The 22,439-nt window shown below is 37.7% G+C and overlaps 1 protein-coding gene across 1 annotated transcript; it reads right to left on the bottom strand.

The window, feature by feature from the left end:
* Positions 1 to 7,114: 7,114 nt before the first annotated feature.
* LOC139478171 (uncharacterized) lies at positions 7,115 to 11,493 on the bottom strand. Its single transcript, XM_071260520.1, has 2 exons — positions 10,809 to 11,493; positions 7,115 to 7,668 (listed from the first exon to the last, which is right to left on the bottom strand). Exons 1-2 carry the CDS (start codon positions 11,491 to 11,493, stop codon positions 7,115 to 7,117), a joined length of 1,239 nt encoding a protein of 412 aa, XP_071116621.1.
* Positions 11,494 to 22,439: the final 10,946 nt, after the last annotated feature.

Below are 22,439 nucleotides of genomic sequence, written 5' to 3'. Positions count from 1 at the left end.
CACTCTCGTCGGTGCTGTTGGGGTTGTAGCTGTGACCAGGGTGTAAACCTAAGCGTGTCTTTGTGGAGACCGAACACTCTCGTCGGTGCTGTTGGGGGTGTAGCTGTGACCAGGGTGTAAGCGTGTCTTTTGGGAGACCGAACACTCTAGTCGGTGCTGTTGGGGGTGTAGCTGTGACCAGGGTGTAAGCCTGTCTTTGGGGAGACCGAACACTCTCGTCGGTACTGTTGGGGTTGTAGCTGTGACCAGGGTGTAAGCCTGTCTTTTGGGAGACCGAACACTCTCGTCGGTGCTGTTGGCGGTTGTAGCTGTGACCAGGGTGTAAACCTAAGCGTGTCTTTTGGGAGACCGAACACTTTCGTCGGCGCTGTTGGGGTTGTAGCTGTGACCAGGGTGTAAGCCTGTCTTTGGGGAGACCGAACACTCTCGTCGGCGCTGTTGGGGGTGTAGCTGTGACCACAATGTAAGCCTGTTGTTGTGGCGACTGAACACTCTCGCTGACAGGACATCGCTTTATCGCTTTATCGCTCTCTCGCTTTCTCGCGATATAGCAATATTCCCCTTTGACCAATATATGGGTTGCATGTGTTGTGTGCTTCTATACCATGAAAAGTATATACGTAAAACAACATTAATGAACTGTTAAATCTGACCTCAATGGGCGGAGGCTGAGGTGGGTTTTAATCATAAAAGAGAGCTGAGATTTTTTCCAGTCACATTTTAAATTATACATTTGGAGGGAATGTTGAAATTCTTATTATCTACTTAAACATAATTTAACAGTACAGACGTAGGTGCTTTTGTAACAACCCTCGGATTTCTGCGTAAAAAGTATTTGATTTATTTATCCCTATATAGGATTTTTATTGAATTCCCCGCCCCCAGGCCTAGTTATCAAAACAAACAGCAAATAACACCGCCTTTTTGCACTGAGTTGTGTGCTTCATAAACGACAATAGTGTTTTCCTAAAAACAACACTCAGGTTATATCAATGTTTATTCTGTTTGCGGAGTACATGTCCTCAAACTGAAAGTCCTCACCCTAGCAATGGTAATACTACCGGATGTGCATTATGTAATTTCTAGTGTTTGAATGACATATTGTTCACAGTAAACCGTAATGTGGAAATAGATAGTTGATTGGTTTTATATTCAAGTTGGTATTTCCGCTATTCAAAATGTGCAGTGAGGCCGTCTTACTAACAGTCATTTCTGAGACATAAATGCAAATTTTAATTAATCTCATTTTTTTGCATTTATAATTAACTCTAACGTTAATTTCAAGATTTACAGTACATACTATTCAAAAGAAGTTAAAGAACACCCGATTCTTTCATATGACCGTGATCAGTCGTATAGAGAAAGCGATAGAGCGAGAAAGCGAGAAGGCGAGAAAGCGAGAAAGCGAGAGAGCGAGAAAGCGAGAAAGCGAGAGAGCGATATTTCCCATAATGTCGTGCATTAAAACGGTTTAGCTGATATTCAGTGATCCATTCCTATATTCCTGTTACATATACATACATGTACATAATGTTATCTCGTTTAGTTTGCATCCACATGTGTTTATTTTCTTGTAGTGAAGTAAATATGCAAGATTCACAGACAACAACAGAATAGATTAGTAAATGGTTCCCACAATTCCGTAAATCCTGGGTAAACAATGTTTTGGATGTTCTTAATAGTTTAGAACTAACTGTCTCTGACGGTCTGCATTTAACCCAATTCGATTTTACCCCTAAAAAAATATAAGCTATTAGCGTTAGATGAGCATAATTGATATTCAGAATTGTGGAATGATGGAGGTTTACAAAATGGAAATACGCTTCGTACTTATCGATTGTTCAAACACTCGCTGTCTGCTGAACCCTATGTTACATATATTATGAACAGGTCTCATCGTAATATCCGTAGCAAGTTACGCTGCGGCACATTACCCTTACAAGTTGAAATTGGTAGATTTGCTAAACCTATCACATAGAATTTGTAAATTATGTAATGATAAAGCTGTAGTAGATGAGATACATGTTCTCATTAACTGTCCATTTTATTCTGACTTAAGATATGATTTATGGTTGAGAATTATAAAGTCTGATCCTACATTTATTTCATTCTATCCTGTGGAACAGACAGTGTTCTTAATGAACCGTAACACGTATATAAAACCTCTTGCCGCACTTATTTGAAAAGGCAACATTTCCTCACTTAAAATTGTAATCCATTTTTATCGGGTTTTCCAATCCTATAAGTTATAATTCTTTTATATAAATAATGTTTTTCATTGTCCATTGTGTCTCATCGGCCTTTTATGGCCTGATGTTGTATGTTTTTTATGTCTAATGACACATGATAAAATATTTTCTTCTTTTTCTGTTAACTGTACGGTTAACAATTGTGGGTTCTGATGTGAGCTATGTAGTTATCCACCACCTATGTACGTCGACAATGATTCAGACACACCCACACCCACATGGGTACAATGTGTGAAGCCTATTTCTAGTGTTCCCCGCCGTGATATTGCTGGATTATTATTTAAAGCGACGTAAAACCAGTCTCACTCACTCACAACGTTGTTTATCAAATTACTATATGCAAGTACATATACTTGTAGATTTGCCTAAGACAAGAGACACAATTCAAATTGATCATACATCGAATGTCAAAAAGAATATTTACGGACAACAGTATGACACACTGTAGCATCAACTGTTGTTGAGAAGTCTGAACACTTTTGCCTGTGCGAATGGTGCAGCTGTGACCAGGATGTATACACGCTGCACTCAAGTAGGGAGTCCAACCAAATCTTCCGTGTGGCAAGCAAACCCTGTCACCACTAGGCTACCCTATGGCCCCTTCGACGAGGGCAAGAAATTTATACAATTGAACATATAGTACTCGTAGTTTGCTAAGGATCAAGTTTTGGTGATCCACCAAATGCCGACGATAAGCATTTAGGTCATTTCTCATACCACTTCAATAAATAGGGATTATAATAGACTTTGACCATTCCTCTGGAAAATTTCCGCCGATTCAAAACTAAGTAAAAAGTACTAATACACTATCGTTACTTTCTTGTCAGAATTCTGCCGAAGTTCATCTGCTCCTGAAGCTTTGTTTCTCTTCAGAGACTATCGTGCATCTATTATTTCTCCTCTATTCAGTGTTGAGGATATGATATGATATATCATCCTCAAAATAAACACCGAGGATGTCTGGAGTGTGAGAAATGCCACTGGAATGTTTGTTCGAATACTGAAACAAGCACTGTTCGATAGATATATTGTTTTTTCCTTATGTTTGATTTGGTCCGACGAATAATTTCCAAAAGGTTCTTCTATCATCTAAGTCAGGTGTACTGCTGCATATATAGTCATTAAGCTTTAGCTGAAAGTCTTTATCCCGAATCCAAGTTTCTATCAAAAATATAATAGATTTTTTTTTAGAAATAATCCATGACCTCATGTGACCCTAGTTTTGATTTTATTCCTGCGAAATTTCACACACCTATGCTTATTGTTCTTTCACACGAACAAAATGATGGGTCTTGGTCATCCCCAAGTCAGCTGCAGACTTATTCCGTTCTCTTATAGTAAGAAACTTCCCTTCCTCTCGTGCTTTGTTAATGCCTCTTTGTCAGATCTGTTGCGACTTTGACACCAATGTCTTTTAAACATTGTCTGGTCCGCAGCACACATTCCCTATCTTGGGTATGGAGGAATTTCATTGTTACTGGTTTTTGTCATGAATCTTCAAAGATTCTGCCCACGCGATGCGCACGTAATATATCACGTTCGTTCCATTCCTTATTTTGTCTGACTTAGTCATTCCATGATCTTCTGTCGGCATATCTGCGAAGATTCATTTACCTCCTCCGTCAACACTCCCAAAACTGTAACAAAATGTCCTTCCTAGAATACGACCCTAATGCATCGATTTCTTTCTTTCTTTGTTGTTTAACGCCGCACTCAGCAATATTCCAGCTGTATGACAGCGGTCTGTAAATAATCGAATCTGGACCAGGCAATCTAGTGATTGACATCATGAGCATCGATCCGCGCAATTGGGACCACACGCACGGCAACTTGTGAGCTAGGAGGAATAACGAATTATCTGTCCCGTGAGAATTAATTAATTAATAAGTTCCGGGTCTTGGAAAGTAACTTCCAACATTACTTCACGGGGGATAATTGACATGTTCTGATAACCCAGACACTAGAACGTTGTTCCCTCTCGCTTCAGATACAGTATTTTTGAAATCTGCCACCCAAAGATCTGAGTAAATGATATATACTACACATGTGTGTGTCGAAACATCACTTCTTGTGATCAATGATCACAGTGGGTCAAGCGGAAACAGCCAAGTGAGTCGGTTTAAGTTCATTCACTACAACATCGAACCCGGATACAATTTTCAGCGAGGGGGTGGATGGTTTCAGTGACGTGCTGCACCGTTTCGGTGAATTACTGCCTGGTTTCAGTGAAGTTTCCTCTCTCATCAAGGTGACACACCATGAAATACTGTTCAGACCATACTCAGTCACGAAAACGCAAACAGGACAGATAATGTAAAGATAAAATGGTTTAATCGCATATTTATGACACAGTTCTAATTCTTTATTCATTTATTCATTACTTTTGTAGGCCTACGGTCCATGGTACAATTGAGGGTCGAGATGCATATGAAAAAAATTCGGAATCGCAAGCAAGCCGGTTTCCGGCAGGGTTATTTGGTTATGAATAATGTTTTCATATTACAGTCTGTTGCTGGTCGTCTCTTGGGGAAACAGAAAGGCAAATTGTATGTTTTATTTGTGGATTTTGCTAAGGCTTTCGATTTAGTTAATCGTTCTAAATTATGGTCAGTCCTACAACACAAGGGAGTTTCGTCAAAAAATGTTTGGTTGTATCAAGTCTATTCATGAAAGTGTGAAATCGTACGTTAAATTTAATACTTTAGTTTCAGATTTGTTTGAGTGTAACGTGGGCGTTCGTTAGGGATGTGTCTTAAGCCCCTTGTTATTTTCATTGCTTATTAATGATCTTATTGATGAAGTAGAAAAAGGTCATGCTATCCTGGCATCCAATCCAGTTGCATCCAGCCTTGACTCATTTATTCTTACTTTTGTTTGCGGATGACGTTGTTCTTTTATCAGATACTATTGGAGGTTTACAAAAACGAATTAACGCGTTACAACGGTATTGTCATCAATATGACCTAAACACAAATCTAGATAAAACTAAACTTGTTGTTTTTAAGAACGGTGGTTTTCTTTCTAGGCAGAGAAATGGTATTTTGAAGGCATGTGCACTGAATGTCTTTCATCTTACAAGTATTTGGGTATAATATTTTCTTGTAAGTTAACCTGGAATATACACTTCATGAATTCTTCGTTGCAATCTAGAAAGGCATTATTTGGTATCTTAAAATACCTTTCGAAACTTAGACCTTTGCCGTATGATGTTTTCTGCAAAGTTTTAGATAGTAAAATTATGTCAATGTTATTGTATGGTGCTGAAATATGGGGACTAGAATTTGACTCAGATTGTAAGGTTAGCAGAGTTATTGAAGGCGTTCATGTCCAGGCATGCAGAAATTTTCTGGTTGTGAAGTCGTCAACTCCAAATCATGTTGTACGTGGTGAGTATCGGAGATACCCTGTATATGTCTATGCCTACAAGCGGTGTATAAAATATTGGTATAAATTAATATCCATGCCAGACTCGCGACTACTAAAGAAATGCTCTAATATGATATTGTTAGATATGAGTCATGATAAAAGCAATTGGGCTTCAAAGTTAAGAAATGTATTATTCAAAATGGGATTTGGCTATGTTTCGGATAATCAAAGCATTGGTAGTATTCAATCATTTTTATCAGAATTTATGATAAGAGCAAAATGTATTTATCAGCAAGACTGGCATGTAACCTTGTCACCTGGTGCAAAAACATTCAAGTGTTCTATGTATAAACCTATAGTGTGTCAAGAGTATTATATTAAGTATGTGTCTATCCATAAGTTTCGCGTAGCTTTAGCAACGTTCAGATGTAGCTCTCACTAACTAAAAATTGAGACTTGCAGATATGCAAATGTTCCAAGAAATGAAAGGTTTTGCAACGTTTGTAAAAACGGTTTCGTTGAGGATGAGCATCTTTCTTGTTTGTATGCACGGTGTATGCCGAATTGCGTGAACAGTACATTCCAAGAAACTACAATGTATGTCCCCATTACATAAATTCAATGTCTTGATTTCAAATGATAAATGTAATTTCATAAGAAATTTGGCTATGTATATTCATAAGTCTATGCAACAAAAGGACAAAAGTGCTGATGTAAATTTCAATTACAATAATGGCTGATGTGCAACTGCTGTGACATGGGCCGATGGCATACGGAACCTTGCTGAATAAACATAATAAAGACAGAAGACAGTACGACAAAACAGTAAGACAATGCGTGATGTACAAACATGGCTGTATTTCTAATTTTTCTCTGTTTGACATTAGAATATTAAAATTTAGATAACGTGGGATGAACAAGAAACTCTTCTGGACAAATTAACAAGAAGTGATATTCGTCCCCCACATAGGCCATGGAACATGTCTTTCAAAAACCTCTGGTCTCTGGGAGTATTATTGTATCTACCTGTTTCCACAGGTAAAGCATGGGAGCTACAGCGGAATCGAGCCATTGTCGATCCAAATTTATCAAAATTGGCAAGTGATAGATAATATTCCACAGTGAAGGTAGATTTAAAAAGAGCATAATGTTGCATCTTTGAGCTTCCAACATTGGCTGAGTGTGCTAGTCCTGTTCATAAGCCGATTCCAAACGTGTTACATATTCAGATATAAACAGTTTAGACAAATCGGCACCCTGACTCCTCCAAATATACACAAAACCAAACCTATACAAATACAGCTTAATTTTAGATGCCCAATTACATTAAAATTATAAAAGGTCTATTATCATAGTTGGTACAAACAAATGAAATGATATAAGTATATAAAACATAAAAAAAGCAAAATAGGACTTTCTAACTCACCCACCCCATCCCTCAATGTACAACTATTGCTTAAATATGCATCACATGCCGGTACACACTCACACTTTCTGAGTCACCATATGCCATGTGCCCGCAGATGTGTAAGGTAGTTAAACACAATCTGAGATTTGATCATGTTAATTCCGAACCCGTAGTGTGCCCCATCGTAGCTCATGATGCCGTCTGTCATGTTGAAGGTGTCCAGTATTGGTATCCCAGCTGCTCTGACATGGCTGTTGATGAAGGCGTTATATCTGACAACGCTGCTGTAACTCTGGCCTGGAACCCGTGGGGTTTTCAGTATTCCGGGAGCGTGGGGGGACACCCACACCAGTTTTGGCCATGCTATCTTATTTCTTGCGCTTTCGTGTAGAAAGTTGATTGATGGAGAAAGAAAGTTCTTCCAGACCAGCTGTTCATTATAGGTCCCGTGGATACCAATGCCCACAAAGAAAATAGACTTCTGGTTCTTTTTACTTTTCAGTAAGCTGAGTAACCTTGGGCCGTGATCGTGTGTGATGAGTTGAACATGGATGACGTTGGTTTGGCCGCCACACACGGGAGCGGCGTAGTTTAAGTAGTAGTCGCACAGTAGCTGCATCCACCCTGAACAGTACTCCCGCCACCCTGAAATATACAGCGCATTATAATCAAAACCAGCAGTTGGGAAACACACAGCACACTATAATTACAAAAAGCAGTGGGGGACACAGCGCTCTAATATCACAAACAGGAGTGGGGGACACAGCACACTATAATCACAAACAGCAGTGGGAAACACAGCACACTGTAGTGACAAACAGCAGTGGGGATACACACTATAATCACATACAGCAGTGGGGATACACACAGCACACTATAATCACATACAGCAGTGGGGAAACACACAGCACACTATAACCACATACAGCAGTGGGGAAACACAACACACTATAACCACATACAGCAGTGGGGAAACACACAGCACACTATAATCACATACAGCAGTGGGGAAACACACAGCACACTATAATCACATACAGCAGTGGGGAAACACACAGCACACTATAATCACATACAGCAGTGGGGAAACACACAGCACACTATAATCACATACAGCAGTGGGGAAACACACAGCACACTATAATCACATACAGCAGTGGGGAAACACACAGCACACTATAATCACATACAGCAGTGGGGAAACACACAGCACACTATAACCACATACAGCAGTGGGGAAACACACAGCACACTATAATCACATACAGCAGTGGGGAAACACACAGCACACTATAATCACATACAGCAGTGGGGAAACACACAGCACACTATAACCACATACAGCAGTGGGGAAACACACAGCACACTATAACCACATACAGCAGTGGGGAAACACACAGCACACTATAATCACAAACAGCAGTGGGGAAACACACAGCACACTATAATCACAAACAAAAGTGGGGAAACACGGCGCACTATAGTGACTAACAGCGGTGTGGAAACAGCACAATATCATCACAAACAGAAGTGGGGAAACAGCACACAAAATGACACACAGCAGTGGGGAAACATACAGCACACAATAATGAGAAACAGCAGCGGGGAAACAAACAGCATACTCTAATGATAAACAGCAGTGGGGAAACACAGCAAACTATAATCACATACAGCAGTTGGGGAACACAGCGCACTAAAATCACCATCATTAGTTAGGGAAACATACAACACACTATAATGAGAAACAGTAGTGGGGAAACATACAGCATACTCTAAAGACCAACAGTAGTGGGGAAACACACAGCACACTATAATCACATACAGCAGTGGGGAAACACACATCACACTATAATCACATACAGCAGTGGGGAACACACAGCACACTATAATGACAAACAGCAGTGGGGAAACACAGCATATTATAATACCAAACAGCAGTGGGGAAACACACAGCACACTATAATGACAAACAGCAGTGGGGAAACACAGCATATTATAATACCAAACTGCAGTGGGGAAACACACAGCACACTATAATCACATACAGCAGTGGGGAAACACACATCACACTATAATCACATACAGCAGTGGGGAACACACAGCACACTATAATGACAAACAGCAGTGGGGAAACACAGCATATTATAATACCAAACAGCAGTGGGGAAACACACAGCACACTATAATCACATACAGCAGTGGGGAAACACAGCACACTATAACCACAAACAGCAGTGGGGAAAGACACTGCGCACTGTCGTGACAAACAGCAGTGGGGAAACACAGCGAGCTATAGTGACAAACAGCAGTGGGGAAACACACAGCACACTATAATGACAAACAGCAGTGGGGAAACACAGCATACTCTAAAGACCAACAGCAGTGGGGAAACACACAGCACACTATAATCACAAACAGCAGTGGGGAAACACACTGCACACTATAATCACAAACAGCAGTGGGGAAACACAACATACTCTAAAGACCAACAGCTGTGGGGAAACACACAGCACACTATAATGACAAACAGCAGTGGGGAAACATGCAACACATTATAATCACAAACAGCAGTTGGGAAACAAAGCGCACTAACATTTATAAAATTATACTCGGCCTCTGGGGATTTCCAAGCAGAGGGTAGTGGGTGGTTTGTAGACAAAATTATTCACATTCAAGTTAATACAGCAGAGCATGTCCCTCTTTCTGCAAGAAGTTATGCTCCCCTTCAAGACAATCTTACCCATAAGAAAGCCATTCTTAACATGAAGAATGAAGATAATAAATGTTTGGTCTGTGTTATCAGTTCTACACCCTGTTAATAGACAAAACATTTCCACTGGGGGTAATTAAATACAATACATACATTTCGAATCTGCGCTCAAGGAATTGATATGCCTATATAAAAATGTCTTTGAATGTGTTACACAAAAATACACAAAATCTAACAAAAGAAATCGATTTGCTTCTTATCAGTCAGGGGTGTGGTGGGGGTCGGGTAGCCTAGTGGTTAAAGCATTCACTCGTCACGCCGAAGACCCACAGCCTAACATCTTACAGCAGTGCCCTGTCATGTAGCGACATGTGGGACAGATATTGCGCATATATTAACTTTGTTGAAACCAAAGACGATATCTGAACTTGAACTTCGTCTGCTGTGTAGAAGTGTAGAGATGACGAGCGAACGCTTTAACCACTTGGCTAACCGACCGCCCCTCTGTGTGTGTGTGTGTGTGTGTGTGTGTGTGTGTGTGTGTGTGTGTGAGAGAGAGAGAGGGTGACAGCATAATTAATAAATGCTACTGGGCTTATGATACATCTCGGGGAGCCACCAGCAGTAACATAGGCCCAGTTCAAGTAATTGTATCATAGGCCAAAGTTATGGCAACCGAAACATGAATTCAAACGGTGTCCAAATTAACAATGGAATTTGTTTTATTGACAAGGCGTGACAGCACTGGGGACATTTATATTACTAATTGGATAGAAGGGAAATCAGATACATTCAATGTAGTTAAAGTGTACGGTCAACTGAAATGAATTGTTTGGCATGGTTGTTATACACCAATAGAATAGTTGTTGCATAGTTGCTTTACATAACGTTAGGGGTAGGCGACTAACGGGATCGAGTGGTCAGGCTCGCTGCCTTTGTTGATGCATGTCATCGTAGTTGAGTAGATTGATGTTCATGGTGTAAATTTCTCGATTGTCTGGTCCAGACTCGATTTTTTACGGCCCGCCGTCATAAAGCTGGAGTACAGCGTTACCAACTAACTAAACAAACAAACCTTTTGGTGTTGTAGACTTTAAAATGGAGTCCTTATAGTTGTCAGTGAGTATTTGGACGGTAACTGTGTACATCTGCCTCAAGAACGAGTCCCCGATGTAGTAGATAGTAGCCCCTTTAATTAGTTCACACGCATCGTCTTTGTTCAACATTGAGATGTGACAATTGGGGTTGGATGGTTTCCAAACAGCAAGTTCAGCATTAATAGGTCTGCGCATGTCAAAACAGTTCTCACACATACATTCCTTCACTGTCTTGTACACGCACTTGTTGTTATAGCAACATGGCGTTGGACCAAACGGATCACACAGGGGTCGGAACCACAGAGCCTGGTGTTGTAGGCCTTTCAGAAAGTCAAAAGTTGCATTTCCACAAACACCATCGGGGCGTGCTAAGGTTGTTGGTACGAAATACTTTCCTCTGGAAGCTATCAAGAATCTTTCAACTTTCTCTCTTTCTTCAAACGTCACGCTCCTCGGTGTCCACGTTCCTCGCACCATTTCGTCCAAAACGTTTTTGTACTCGGCATTTGAACCATTTGGATGGAGAAAAGAGTGATAAGTGAAGTTCGAATAGCCTGTGTCCAGGATGGCCATGAACTGCTCAGGTTCCCAGGTAGTGAAGACAAGGAGTCCAGTCACCACAAACACAGCGGTGAGGAATAACACATGATCCCTTCTCAGCATGACTTCAACACCAGTGATGCCAACCGTGTATGTGCCTTTATATAAGATGGGTGGCTTAGTGGTGCAACCTTGATAACAGTTCAGTATGACAATCATCAGAAAATGTGTTGATATTAGGCGCACATAACCTGGCTATGTCCCTCGTAAATGTCCACAGTTAGTCCTTTTGTGAGTCACTGGAAGAGAGAATTTATAATGATACATTTTACAATATTATCCCCCATAAGCGATTTATATACAAATATATGCGGATTGTTGACATAATGCTGAGACCATGTGTTGACGTAATGCTGAGGTCAATTTTGGCGTTATGCTGACACCATGGTTGACGTAATGTTAAGACCATTGCTGACGTAAGTCCATTTTTGAAGTCACAGTAGGTGACGACGCCACGCCCTAGCAGGGCAGATGACACGTAGATGATGCCTGTAGAAGACGCTGCTTATTTTGTACTGTGCCTTGAAAATGTGGACGTTTTTTGGACATTTTCAATCGTAACTGAGTGACATAAACATGCAATAAACATGTTAATTGACATATTATATGCAATATTATATTTCCCTTATATTCTGTTCATGTATATGGTTTAAACTTAGTTTCATTCAGAGAAAGAATTTGAGTTGGTAATCAAGCGTAAACGCTTATACATTACCTCTCAAATACATTATATACAACATCCTCAGGATAACGATAACAACGAAATATACAAATTAATAATCATGATCAACGTAATGATTTGATGTGAATCTGTGTATTATGCAAATAAATATAGCTGGCTAAATATAGGTATGTTTTTCAGTTTGTGTGTAGTCTAGCATAACTGCAAGAAAAAGAAGAAGAAGAAGAAGAAGAAGAAGAAGAAGAAGAAGAAGAAGATAAAGAAGAAGGTTTTTAAAGTTGACTCGGGTTACGTTCTGCCATTTCCAAAATGTTAGTAAACTGTTAAAAAGGTTATTTATTGATTTATTGTACAAGATTTATTGTACGTCTCTTTAAGTTGCTTAGAAATGCTTAATCTTTACATGGACATCTTGGTGTATTATTCAGTATTGTATAACACTGGATATATGCTCCTGTTTTGAAAATGAGTAACACTACTGTTCAGAAAGTTCATTCTCATAAACAACTAGGACTTACTCTCCAAGAAGATTGTATGTGGAACGATCAGATTGATAGCCAGTTAAGAAAGTCAGTCTACTGATTCACTTTCTTAGAAGTTTCAAGTATCGTTTAAAAAGAAAAACACTGGAAATTATGTATAAATCTTTCATGTTACCGATATTTGACTATTGTTGCCACATGGGACAACTGCACAAAAGAACAGGCGTAACTACTTGAAAAACTGAATCTAGATGCACTCAGAACTATTTGTTAGGCTGTTCGTGGAACTAGTCAAGGCAAACTTTATAAGGAAACAAATCTTACGTCATTAGAAGAAAGAAGACATTTGCAAAAGTTAAATATCTTTTTTAAAATGGTTAACAAATTAATCTAGTACCGGATTATCTCTCATCCTTAGTTCCAAATAGAGTGTCGGATGCAAGTGATTATAATTTGAGGTTTTAAGAAACTGCTCACAGCTGCAAAACATAATGTGTAAAACACATAATTATGCCAAATCATTTATTCCAAATACAGTTAATATTTGGAACTCCATGCGTATTGAATACACCAAAGCCAGTAGCTTAGTAAATTTTAAAAGTTTTATAAGAAGCAATGATAAGAATGGTATATACTTTGATGTAAATTATGGATCAAGATTCTGTCCGGTTATACAATCCCGTCTCAGGCTTGGCTGCAGTGATCTTAACCTTGACAGATTTATATCCGTCAGCCCGACATGTTGTTGCGGCTATCACACGCAAGATGCACTTTATTTCTTTCTTACGTGTCCCTTAAACAGTACATTAATGCAAAATATGTATTATTTCGTAAAAGGCTACGAAATCAGTGCATAGTCTTATTTTATATATCTTCTTGCCGATTTAGAGATTTTGTCTGAGATGTTGGCTTTGCTCTATGATACTGCGATGATGTTGTGCTGGATGTAAATAACAACGTAGCCGTAGTTACGAAAGATAATCCAGAAATTGAACACTTACAGAACAATACTTATCTTTAATGTCAATTATATAATGTATGCTATTTCTTATGTCACTTTCAATACATTGTAATTTTTATGTGCATCATGTTTGGGAGAGGCATTCAGATAAGCAAAAATTTGCTTGTTTGCCAATCCCTCCACTTTATGAAAATATATATGTTTCTATAATATATGCTCCTGTACCACCTCTGGTGGTTTAATTTGTGGGAAATAAATTCCCAAACTGCTAACATGAAATTTGTGAATTCTGGCCGGACGATAAATTAATATCTAATTTAGTAAATATGAAATAAATATATCTTCCCTCACGCAGACAAACAAGGATGGAATTCTTTGATCGTTTTCACTAATTTACTTTGTAATACGAAATTATTAAATACGCAACGAGCTACCGCGTAATACCATTTTTTTATGAACCTCGCAAATAGTTGATCTTATACAAAACTGTTACTCGTTTCCTAAAAACCGTACTACACAGGAGGTTGTATAGTATTCTATATATACGCGTAATGAGCGTTACTGAGCAAATAACAGTTCCTTTGAAGTAGGACCATATCACCTTTGTTCTACAAATAACACGAGGTGCAAATTCATATTGTCCTTATGTTGACAAACTGCCTGATTGTTAATAATTGTCACTTTAGACTATCATATGATTGCTTTTTCATAACATCGGCTCAGTTTTAATGATTGCTTTTCATAACATCGGCTCAGTTTTAATGATTTTCAGTATATACTGTTCACTTTGATTGGTACTGAATTCTTCTTAGCGCAATAACCAGAGTATCGTGAAGTTTGTTTTAACGTTAAGCAAACTTTGTGCCTCCTGAAATTGTTTGGTACGTAGATGAGGAAATATTAAACAATATTTTGCATTTACATAAGTAAGAAATATCAATTAAATTTTCATAGATCAATGAGTCAACTTCTTGATGTGAAAAGTGTCTATGTAAAGATATTAGTATTTATATTCCCCTTGTTAATAATTTGTATTTGTATTTACGATTTGTTTTATATAATTGAAATAAAATATTAAATGCAGTAGGCAACAAACAGAGAAATAAATTAAATGTATCTATGTGTTATCTCAATGGCTAATAAGATGCATATAGTTTCGTCTAATTGCCGTGGGCCAGCACAAAAGAATAAGCAAAAGGAAGTAAGGTAATTTGTTTACAAGATTACATAAGTAAAGAAGATGAAAATTCAATGAAAAATGAATTGGGGTTACAGTGTATCATATCACCCTTTGTGTCAAATGCCAGGGGGGAGGTATTTTCATAAATAAATAACATAGAAACAACTATACATAAATGTAAAATTGATCATATTAATGGAAACTTTATTATAGCAAATATCACCATTGAAGGCATAAGGATGACTCTAGCTACGGTTTATGGACCAAACCAGGATGATCCAAATTTTTATAAAACATTGTTTACTAATATTGAGGAATTTGAAAATCATTCTACTGCTATATGTGGAGATTGGAACTTGGTTTTGAATCCAACTATGGATCTTGTAAATTATAAAAGTATTAACAATCCAAGCGCAAGAATTATAGTTTTAGAAACTCTAGAAAATCTTCATTTTGTTGATATCTGGAGAGAACGAAATGAAGATGTAAGGAAATTTACTTGGTGGAAAAAGAATCCAAAGCAACAGGCAAGGCTTGATTTCTTTCTTGTTTCAGGTGATATTGGTAATTTGACATTCAATACCTCAATCTTACCTGGCTATAAATCTGATCACTCTGCTATTACTATGACATTGTCAGATTCTTCATCCAAAGAAAGGGGTGGCGGTTATTGGAAATTCAATACCTCTTTATTGTATAACAAAGATTATGTGGATCTTAAGAAAAAAAACATTTGTTGAAACAAAAAGGAACATGCAGATTTGGCACTTGATGAAAATAGTCTCAGAAATAGTAATGACTCTGAATTAAAACTGTCCATCAGTGATTCTCTATTTTTGGAAACCCTCCTTATGAAAATAAGGGGAAAATCCATTTCATTCTCATCTTTTCTGAGAAAAAAAATTAAAAAAGCGAAAGCACTAAACAAAATGGATTTTGTTTTTAGAATTAGAAGAAACGATAAGAAATGACTTTCAGTCAGTAAGTGAGCGAAGCTTCTCGGATTTATCAAAGTATAAGGAAGAATTAGAATAATTAAAGGAAGATGAAGAGATGGGAAGGCATTTAAGAAGTAGGATTCAATGGTATGACGAAGGGGAACACCGTCTAAGTATTGTTGTCACATGGAAAACAGAACTTACCAAAAAAAACTATTAATAATTTTATAAATGCTAATGGTGAAGTCATCACTGAAGGTGACGAAATACTGTCTGAACAAAAAGAATTTTATAAATACCTATCCTCATCTAGAAGTTCTGAAAGGGAACATACTTTGAAATCAGACAAGTTTTAGACTAACTTGCGGATAGCCTTGAAAAACCTATTGAAATGTTTGAACTTGCAAAAGTGTTTAAATCATTGAAGAATAACAAAAGCCCTGGCCTGGTTGGGTTTCTAGTTTAAGTGTAGCAAACAGAATTAAGAAAACATTAGATACGCTAATACATAGTGGAAATTTGAGAACCATGTATGATATCATGTATGAGCTGAAAGAGCAAAATAGGGCAGGACTTTTATTACTTATTGATTTTGGAAAAGGCTTTTGACCCAGTTTCCAAAACATTTATTGAATTGGTTATGAAACAATTTGGTTTTGGGCCAAACATAATAAAATGGGATAATATCTTAACTAGGAATGCTTCATCTTGTGTAATACAAAATGGACATCTCTCCACTTTTGTCAGAACCAAAGAGTATGCCGGCAAGGTGACCCACTTTCGTCCTACCTATGTTCGCTTGTAGCTGCGATACTAGGAATAATGATTAGGAATGATAAAGGCACAACAGGAATAGCAATAAATGATATGGAGTATGAATTAGGTCAATATGTAGATCATACAGTTATTTTTAGATGGATCTGAAAAGTGCCTTAGAACTGCAATTGATACTTTGAATAAATTTTGTAGAATATCCGGTTTTAAGGTAAATATTGACAAAACTAAAGCTATATGGATAGGTTCAATGGCAGGAAGCAGCATCAAACTCTTTGAAGGCATAATACTAAACTCGCATGAGGGAAACTTTGAAGTCTTGAGAATAATATTTAATCCCACATCACATGATCTATGGGTAATAAATACAAAAAAAGAGAGACTCGAACACATTAATAGATTACTGGGAAGCTGGAAAAAAAGACATCTAACATTAATAGGTAATATCACATTTATTAAGACTCTGACTCTTTCAACATTAGTTCATATATTTTCAGCACTTCCAAACCCACCTGATGATTTTATTGGCAAATTGAATAAACTATTGTATACATTCATTTGGAATTACAAACCAGACTAAAAAAAAGAACTACCTTCATAAGGAAATATGAATAAGGTGGTCTGAGAATGATAGAGAATTTATTGATTCTTGGAAATTATAATTTTTAAGGACAAGTTTACAAAAACCGACTTTGTCAACATTAAAGAACTTCCAATCAAAACAGATAACCTTGTGTGAGCAAATATTGATAAGTTTATTACTCTGAAAAATCCCTTTTGGAGGGATATATTGAATATTTGGGGTGATTACTACAGAAAACATAAAGTTGATAAACAAAATATTGACGAATTTTATCAGAGCCATTATGGTTCAATCACCAATTTAAAAATAATTTCATTCTAAAACATTGGTTTAATAAGGGTATTCATAGTTTAAAAGATTTATGTAGCAACAACAGATTTCTAACATTTGAAGAATTAGAAAACCAATTTCAAATTAAAGGTACTATACTTGACTACAACAGAGTAATGCTAAATATCCCTAAATCATGGAAAAAGCAATAAATGGCAGATTTTCTATCACAGCTAACTTATACATAAATAACATTTTGAGAGACAACTCCCTCTTCAACCACATAATTCTTCTTGCAAAAAATACATTCACCAGTCAAGCATTAAGAAAACTCCATTATGCTTTCCTTTTTTCATACAAATATTGAAAAATGTATGTAAAATAGAAAAATTCATCGCAATGAAAAATAGTAGTATTAAGAGATTCGACAGAAAATGGAAGGAAGTACCAGCCTTATTTCTTAGTCTATCAATATGTGTACACACCCATATCTGATCATGTTTTAACATTTTATGAATTGCTACACGTATATACCTCATGTACCAAAGTTACATTTATGTTGACTGAATGGAACTAAACATATTTTTATAAAATTGTATTTGTAACATTCAGTTCTTGCGTGTAAGATTACAGGCCCGAGTTTGACGCTGTACTCTAAGCGCTTAGCGGATGTACCGAAAACAATCGTTCTGCGCATGCGGATTGCATAATGCCTTGTCCAAATTGTCCGTTCTGTGGATGCGCGACTTCGCGTATTGTTTCCACTATGTCACCACTATTTGACAATGATTCATAAACACAGTCTAGTGATAAGTTCGGAATCGTATAATGTCGCTTTAATTTATTGCAAGTACTTGATCGGCACGCATTTCCCATTAACTAATACAATGATAACGGTAATAATTTTAGTCAAAATAATTAGGAAAGCGCAAGGCTCAGGAACGTCTGAGTATAGGAAAGGGATTTATACTTTCGAAAGTTATATAATCGTCAAATACGCAAACGAATATCAACCGGCTTTTAAAACTTATTTTTGTAGAAGGTGATCTTGGTGTATATTGCCAGATATTATATGCATATATATTTTTTCCGATATAGCTTATTTTAATGTTTATTAATAGTTTTAAGGTTCGTCCGCCTAATTGACGAGATTCCACTTTCTCATTTGTACATGGCACTTAAGCAGTGTCCTGTTACTGTTAACAGATTAGTTTCAAATTCCAAACTGGTGATGTCCATTCAGACTAATGCTTAGTCTCTAAAACTGTATAGTTTTGAAAGAAACAAGTAACTCCATTTAAATTGAAGAGGAGACCCAGTTATATGGGAGATTCCGAGATGAACCTATTCTATGGATATCTAAGCTGCCACCCAAACCGATCCAAACGGGACCCGAAAGCTTATTGTATGCTATATAGTCAAATGGAAGTGCACCAGAATCATACATTGTATTCTGAAAAGGAGAGGTGTTGAATTGAATTATCAAATGTTGCCTATACACTAATCTGGACGTACTACACATTGTTCTATTTATGTCATCCTATATATATTCCAGATATACATTAACGCATGTTACCGTTCTAAAGTCATACTCTCATATAACCTTATATTGTTCATAGTATCAAAGTTTAATCAACAATATCAAGAGCAGCAATTTAAACTACAGAAATACCCAAACACAAGGTTCTTATCAAGCGCTAGTGCAGACGTGATGCATCGTAAAAACAGTATCGTGATGTCTTCAGAAATACAAGTTCTTGCATCATTTATACTACAAGATAGTAAGCCTAACGCTTACTCACCGGTGGAATGTAGACAATATCGCTAATACAGATATCACGTATTTGAAAGTTAATACAAAATACAAACACTTATTATTTTTGCAGTGACGATATAACACTTATACACGTTTATTGGTGACTTTCATCAGTTTTGCTATTCATTTTAATAACTTTGTTTTCACATATACAGTTAGCAATACCCGACTAGCCTGTCATACCTACTTATGGGTCAGTTTCAATCGTGTACTTACTTACCTGAGCCAAGCCTATTGGCTTGGATGTTATACCCCGTTTTTCTGGTAATCCTATTATTACTTCATTTTTATCTAATGACACCCTGTTCTCTGGATCACGGCTCCGTGACTATCCATAACAATTTAGATGAACATTCAGATCAAGTACATCTATGAGTTTGTTTGGCGCCACAGTCAATCAAAGACCAATGCTGTGCGGTTTGATTACACACTTCTACCAGGCCGAACATCGTGGATCTTTATTTTCTAATTAAAGAGAATCATAGTTCATATGCTAATCCATCTACGAAAACCGACGCTCAAGATGAGCTTACTGGTTGTTAAATCCATCACCTATCCCCCCACTCTCACCATTGTTATTCGATGGAGATATATTTGCTTCGGGTATCTTAGGCGATACTACATGCATCATATCAATGAGTGTCTCACAACAGGTGACGTGCACATTACGTCTTAAGGAACACGGGGGTTGCAATTTCACAGTACAGAGGAGTGACATTAGAAGGGCAGGCATTTTCTTTTGCCCGGTTGTGTATATATATCCTGGGAATATGATTTTAAACAGTTTGAGAATTGGTGTCGTTATTTTCTTTCACTGTTTTAATATATTTGATACTGTACAGCAGTAATGAATAGTTTCCTAGACAGAAAGCATGATCTATTAAACGGATTCTGGTAGTTCGTAGCACTCTTTGGACGACACCCACCTCGTGTCTGCAATCCGACTATCCCCTCTCCTTGTAAGTTACATCATGTCAAGAAGTCTTTGTGTGTCAAGGACGTAAGAAAATCAGCTGATGCCCGATGCTGAAGAACCGTGTTCACAGCTGACCGATTTGGTATTTTTCTGCACTGACAGAAACTGGATACACACAGACACACAGCTATTGTGGATATTTAAATAACCCCTGATCAAATAGATGCCCTTCGTTAATCTCTGTGTGGAGTACCGTATATACCTGTGATAACGATACCGGTGGCGATGCTGATGGTGGTGGTGATGATAATGATGGTGACGACGACGACGATGATGATGGTGATGACAGGCTGATATCCTTGCATTTTACAGTGATAAACATTATCTGTGATTGCAAACTTTAACATTTGAAAAATGAAAACACATACAGTTGATCATATGATCAAGGCCGCTGGCGTTGCCTAGTGGTAAAAGCGTTCGCTCCTCGTGCCGAAAGTCCAGGTTCGATTCTTTGCATATTATAGGCACAATGTGGGAAGATTCAACTCTCGGTTTGTCTTCTCACTATCTCACTAGGTGGCGCTACTGGCCTCGCTAGGTCGTTCATTCATCCACAGGGCTATGTACATGAATGGCGGCACTTTCTTAAAGCGGTTGTCAAGTAGGGGTTTATGTCATGGGAAGTTGACCTCAACCGAATCAAGCAGTCCTGCTTTTATCTGATCCATTGAGTTTGTGGCTCTGAAAGTTTTTGTACAGGAGATGCAATGGGCTATTCATACGGATTGTGAACCGGCCTCGCGATGTCCAATCCGTTGTCCTCGCATAAATAATTACATATCTTCGAGATCTGTCTGAATGAATGGCGTGACAACATTCAAGAAGTACGTTAACGGTTATGTGAAATATTATAATCATTCCACCTCAGAAGGTTCCTGAATACATTAATCGAGATTACGCTATCCGCATGGATGACCTATTCCTGCATAGATATATCTAGATCTGTGACGCTGAGCCAGTGACCCGTTGCCAGATCCGGAAATACCAGTGTCACTCACTCACTCACTCACTCACTCACTCACTCACTCACTCACCAATAATAACAATCAATAAAATAATCAATCAACTTCATAAAACAATACATATAAATCAGTATAACAAGTTAATCAATCAATAAAACAACTCAATCAAACAATTTAATAAAACAACTCAATCAAACAATTTAATAAAACAACTCAATCAAACAACTCAATCAATCAACCAATCAATTAACACAAACAATCTATCAATCAAACAATCAATCGTGCTTTCTAAATGCAAGAAAATGGAAATCGAGTGACGCATGCTTGACTCATTGTAAGTCTTTGTACGCCATTGTATCGTTGCTACTGGTACCAGTTACCAGTTTGGGCAAGACGAAGCATTGACGAAGAGTTTAATCAGACGTCTCCTTGAGGGAGATAGGTGAAAGAAGACAGAATGATTGTGACGTAAATTTAGTGACTGGTGGCCGTGTTGGTTTTCATCCTTCGCCAACACACACACACACAACTAGAACTAACATCCCGCTCAAGATGAATGTTTTATGTAATATCCCACAGACCTACATTTACACTCTCTCAGATGTTCTTACAGGTGTATATATATGTTCTCTGCCTCATAGCGTTAATGCGCCTGATGAAGGAGTAAGTATATACGCCGAAACGTTGTGTTCCTCATAATAAAGACGTTGACATCCATACATTTTCTTCCTTGTGTGTATCACTTCTTACTGCCTTCAAAGCCTCAATCTAGCTTTGTTTTTAAATTTGGAGATATTTGCGTGGAACATAATATGGTCATGCCTATAAACATTTGGGTCTTTGTCTGCATGAGCATTTAGATATAAATGTTATAGCTAAGGATATTGCTAAATATGCAGGGATGAAGTACACTTTATAGCAAGCTGTGATCTTTATTCACACTTTTAGATATTCGTTATGGTGATCTGTAATTGAAGTTGATCGTAATTTTCCGCTCTCACCTCCTGACCAGCTAAACGTCTTAGTGTATTCTGATGCCATTTTGAAATTCCAGGCTGCCCTTCTTTCTGTGATGACGGATGAAATCTATTGAGTTATAATACTCTCTGTTTGCTGATATATTTTTTATATATATTTTAAACGTGGATGGATTATGTATGTAAGCATGCGCATGTATCCATGATGTCGTAGACATAATGAGATGGTTGTAGGGATAAAGGGGAAAGATGAACGCGATGTGTGTGCGCGTGCGTGCGTGCGTGCGCGCGTGCGTTGTGATACGAGGGTTGGCGAACATGTAGTGAGATGATTGTGTAAGTAAGTTAAGTGGTTGAGGATGTGGCAGGTATGAGTATTGATACATGCAGACTTGGTGCCTGTCTTTT

This window comes from Haliotis cracherodii, unplaced genomic scaffold (genome assembly GCF_022045235.1).
Source record: "Haliotis cracherodii isolate W230 unplaced genomic scaffold, xgHalCrac1.p SCAF_4, whole genome shotgun sequence".
NCBI lineage: Eukaryota > Metazoa > Mollusca > Gastropoda > Lepetellida > Haliotidae > Haliotis > Haliotis cracherodii.
Note: the sequence above shows the minus strand (reverse complement) of the source record. Positions and strands in the feature narration are given on the sequence as shown.

Excerpts from the sequence above, each read along its gene's own strand:
- LOC139478171 (XM_071260520.1), bottom strand. The coding sequence starts at position 11,493 with ATGCTGAGAAGGGATCATGTGTTATTCCTCACCGCTGTGTTTGTGGTG. Across the intron at positions 7,669-10,808 it reads AAAGTCTACAACACCAAAAG|GGTGGCGGGAGTACTGTTCA; the intron begins GTTTGTTTGTTT and ends TGTATATTTCAG.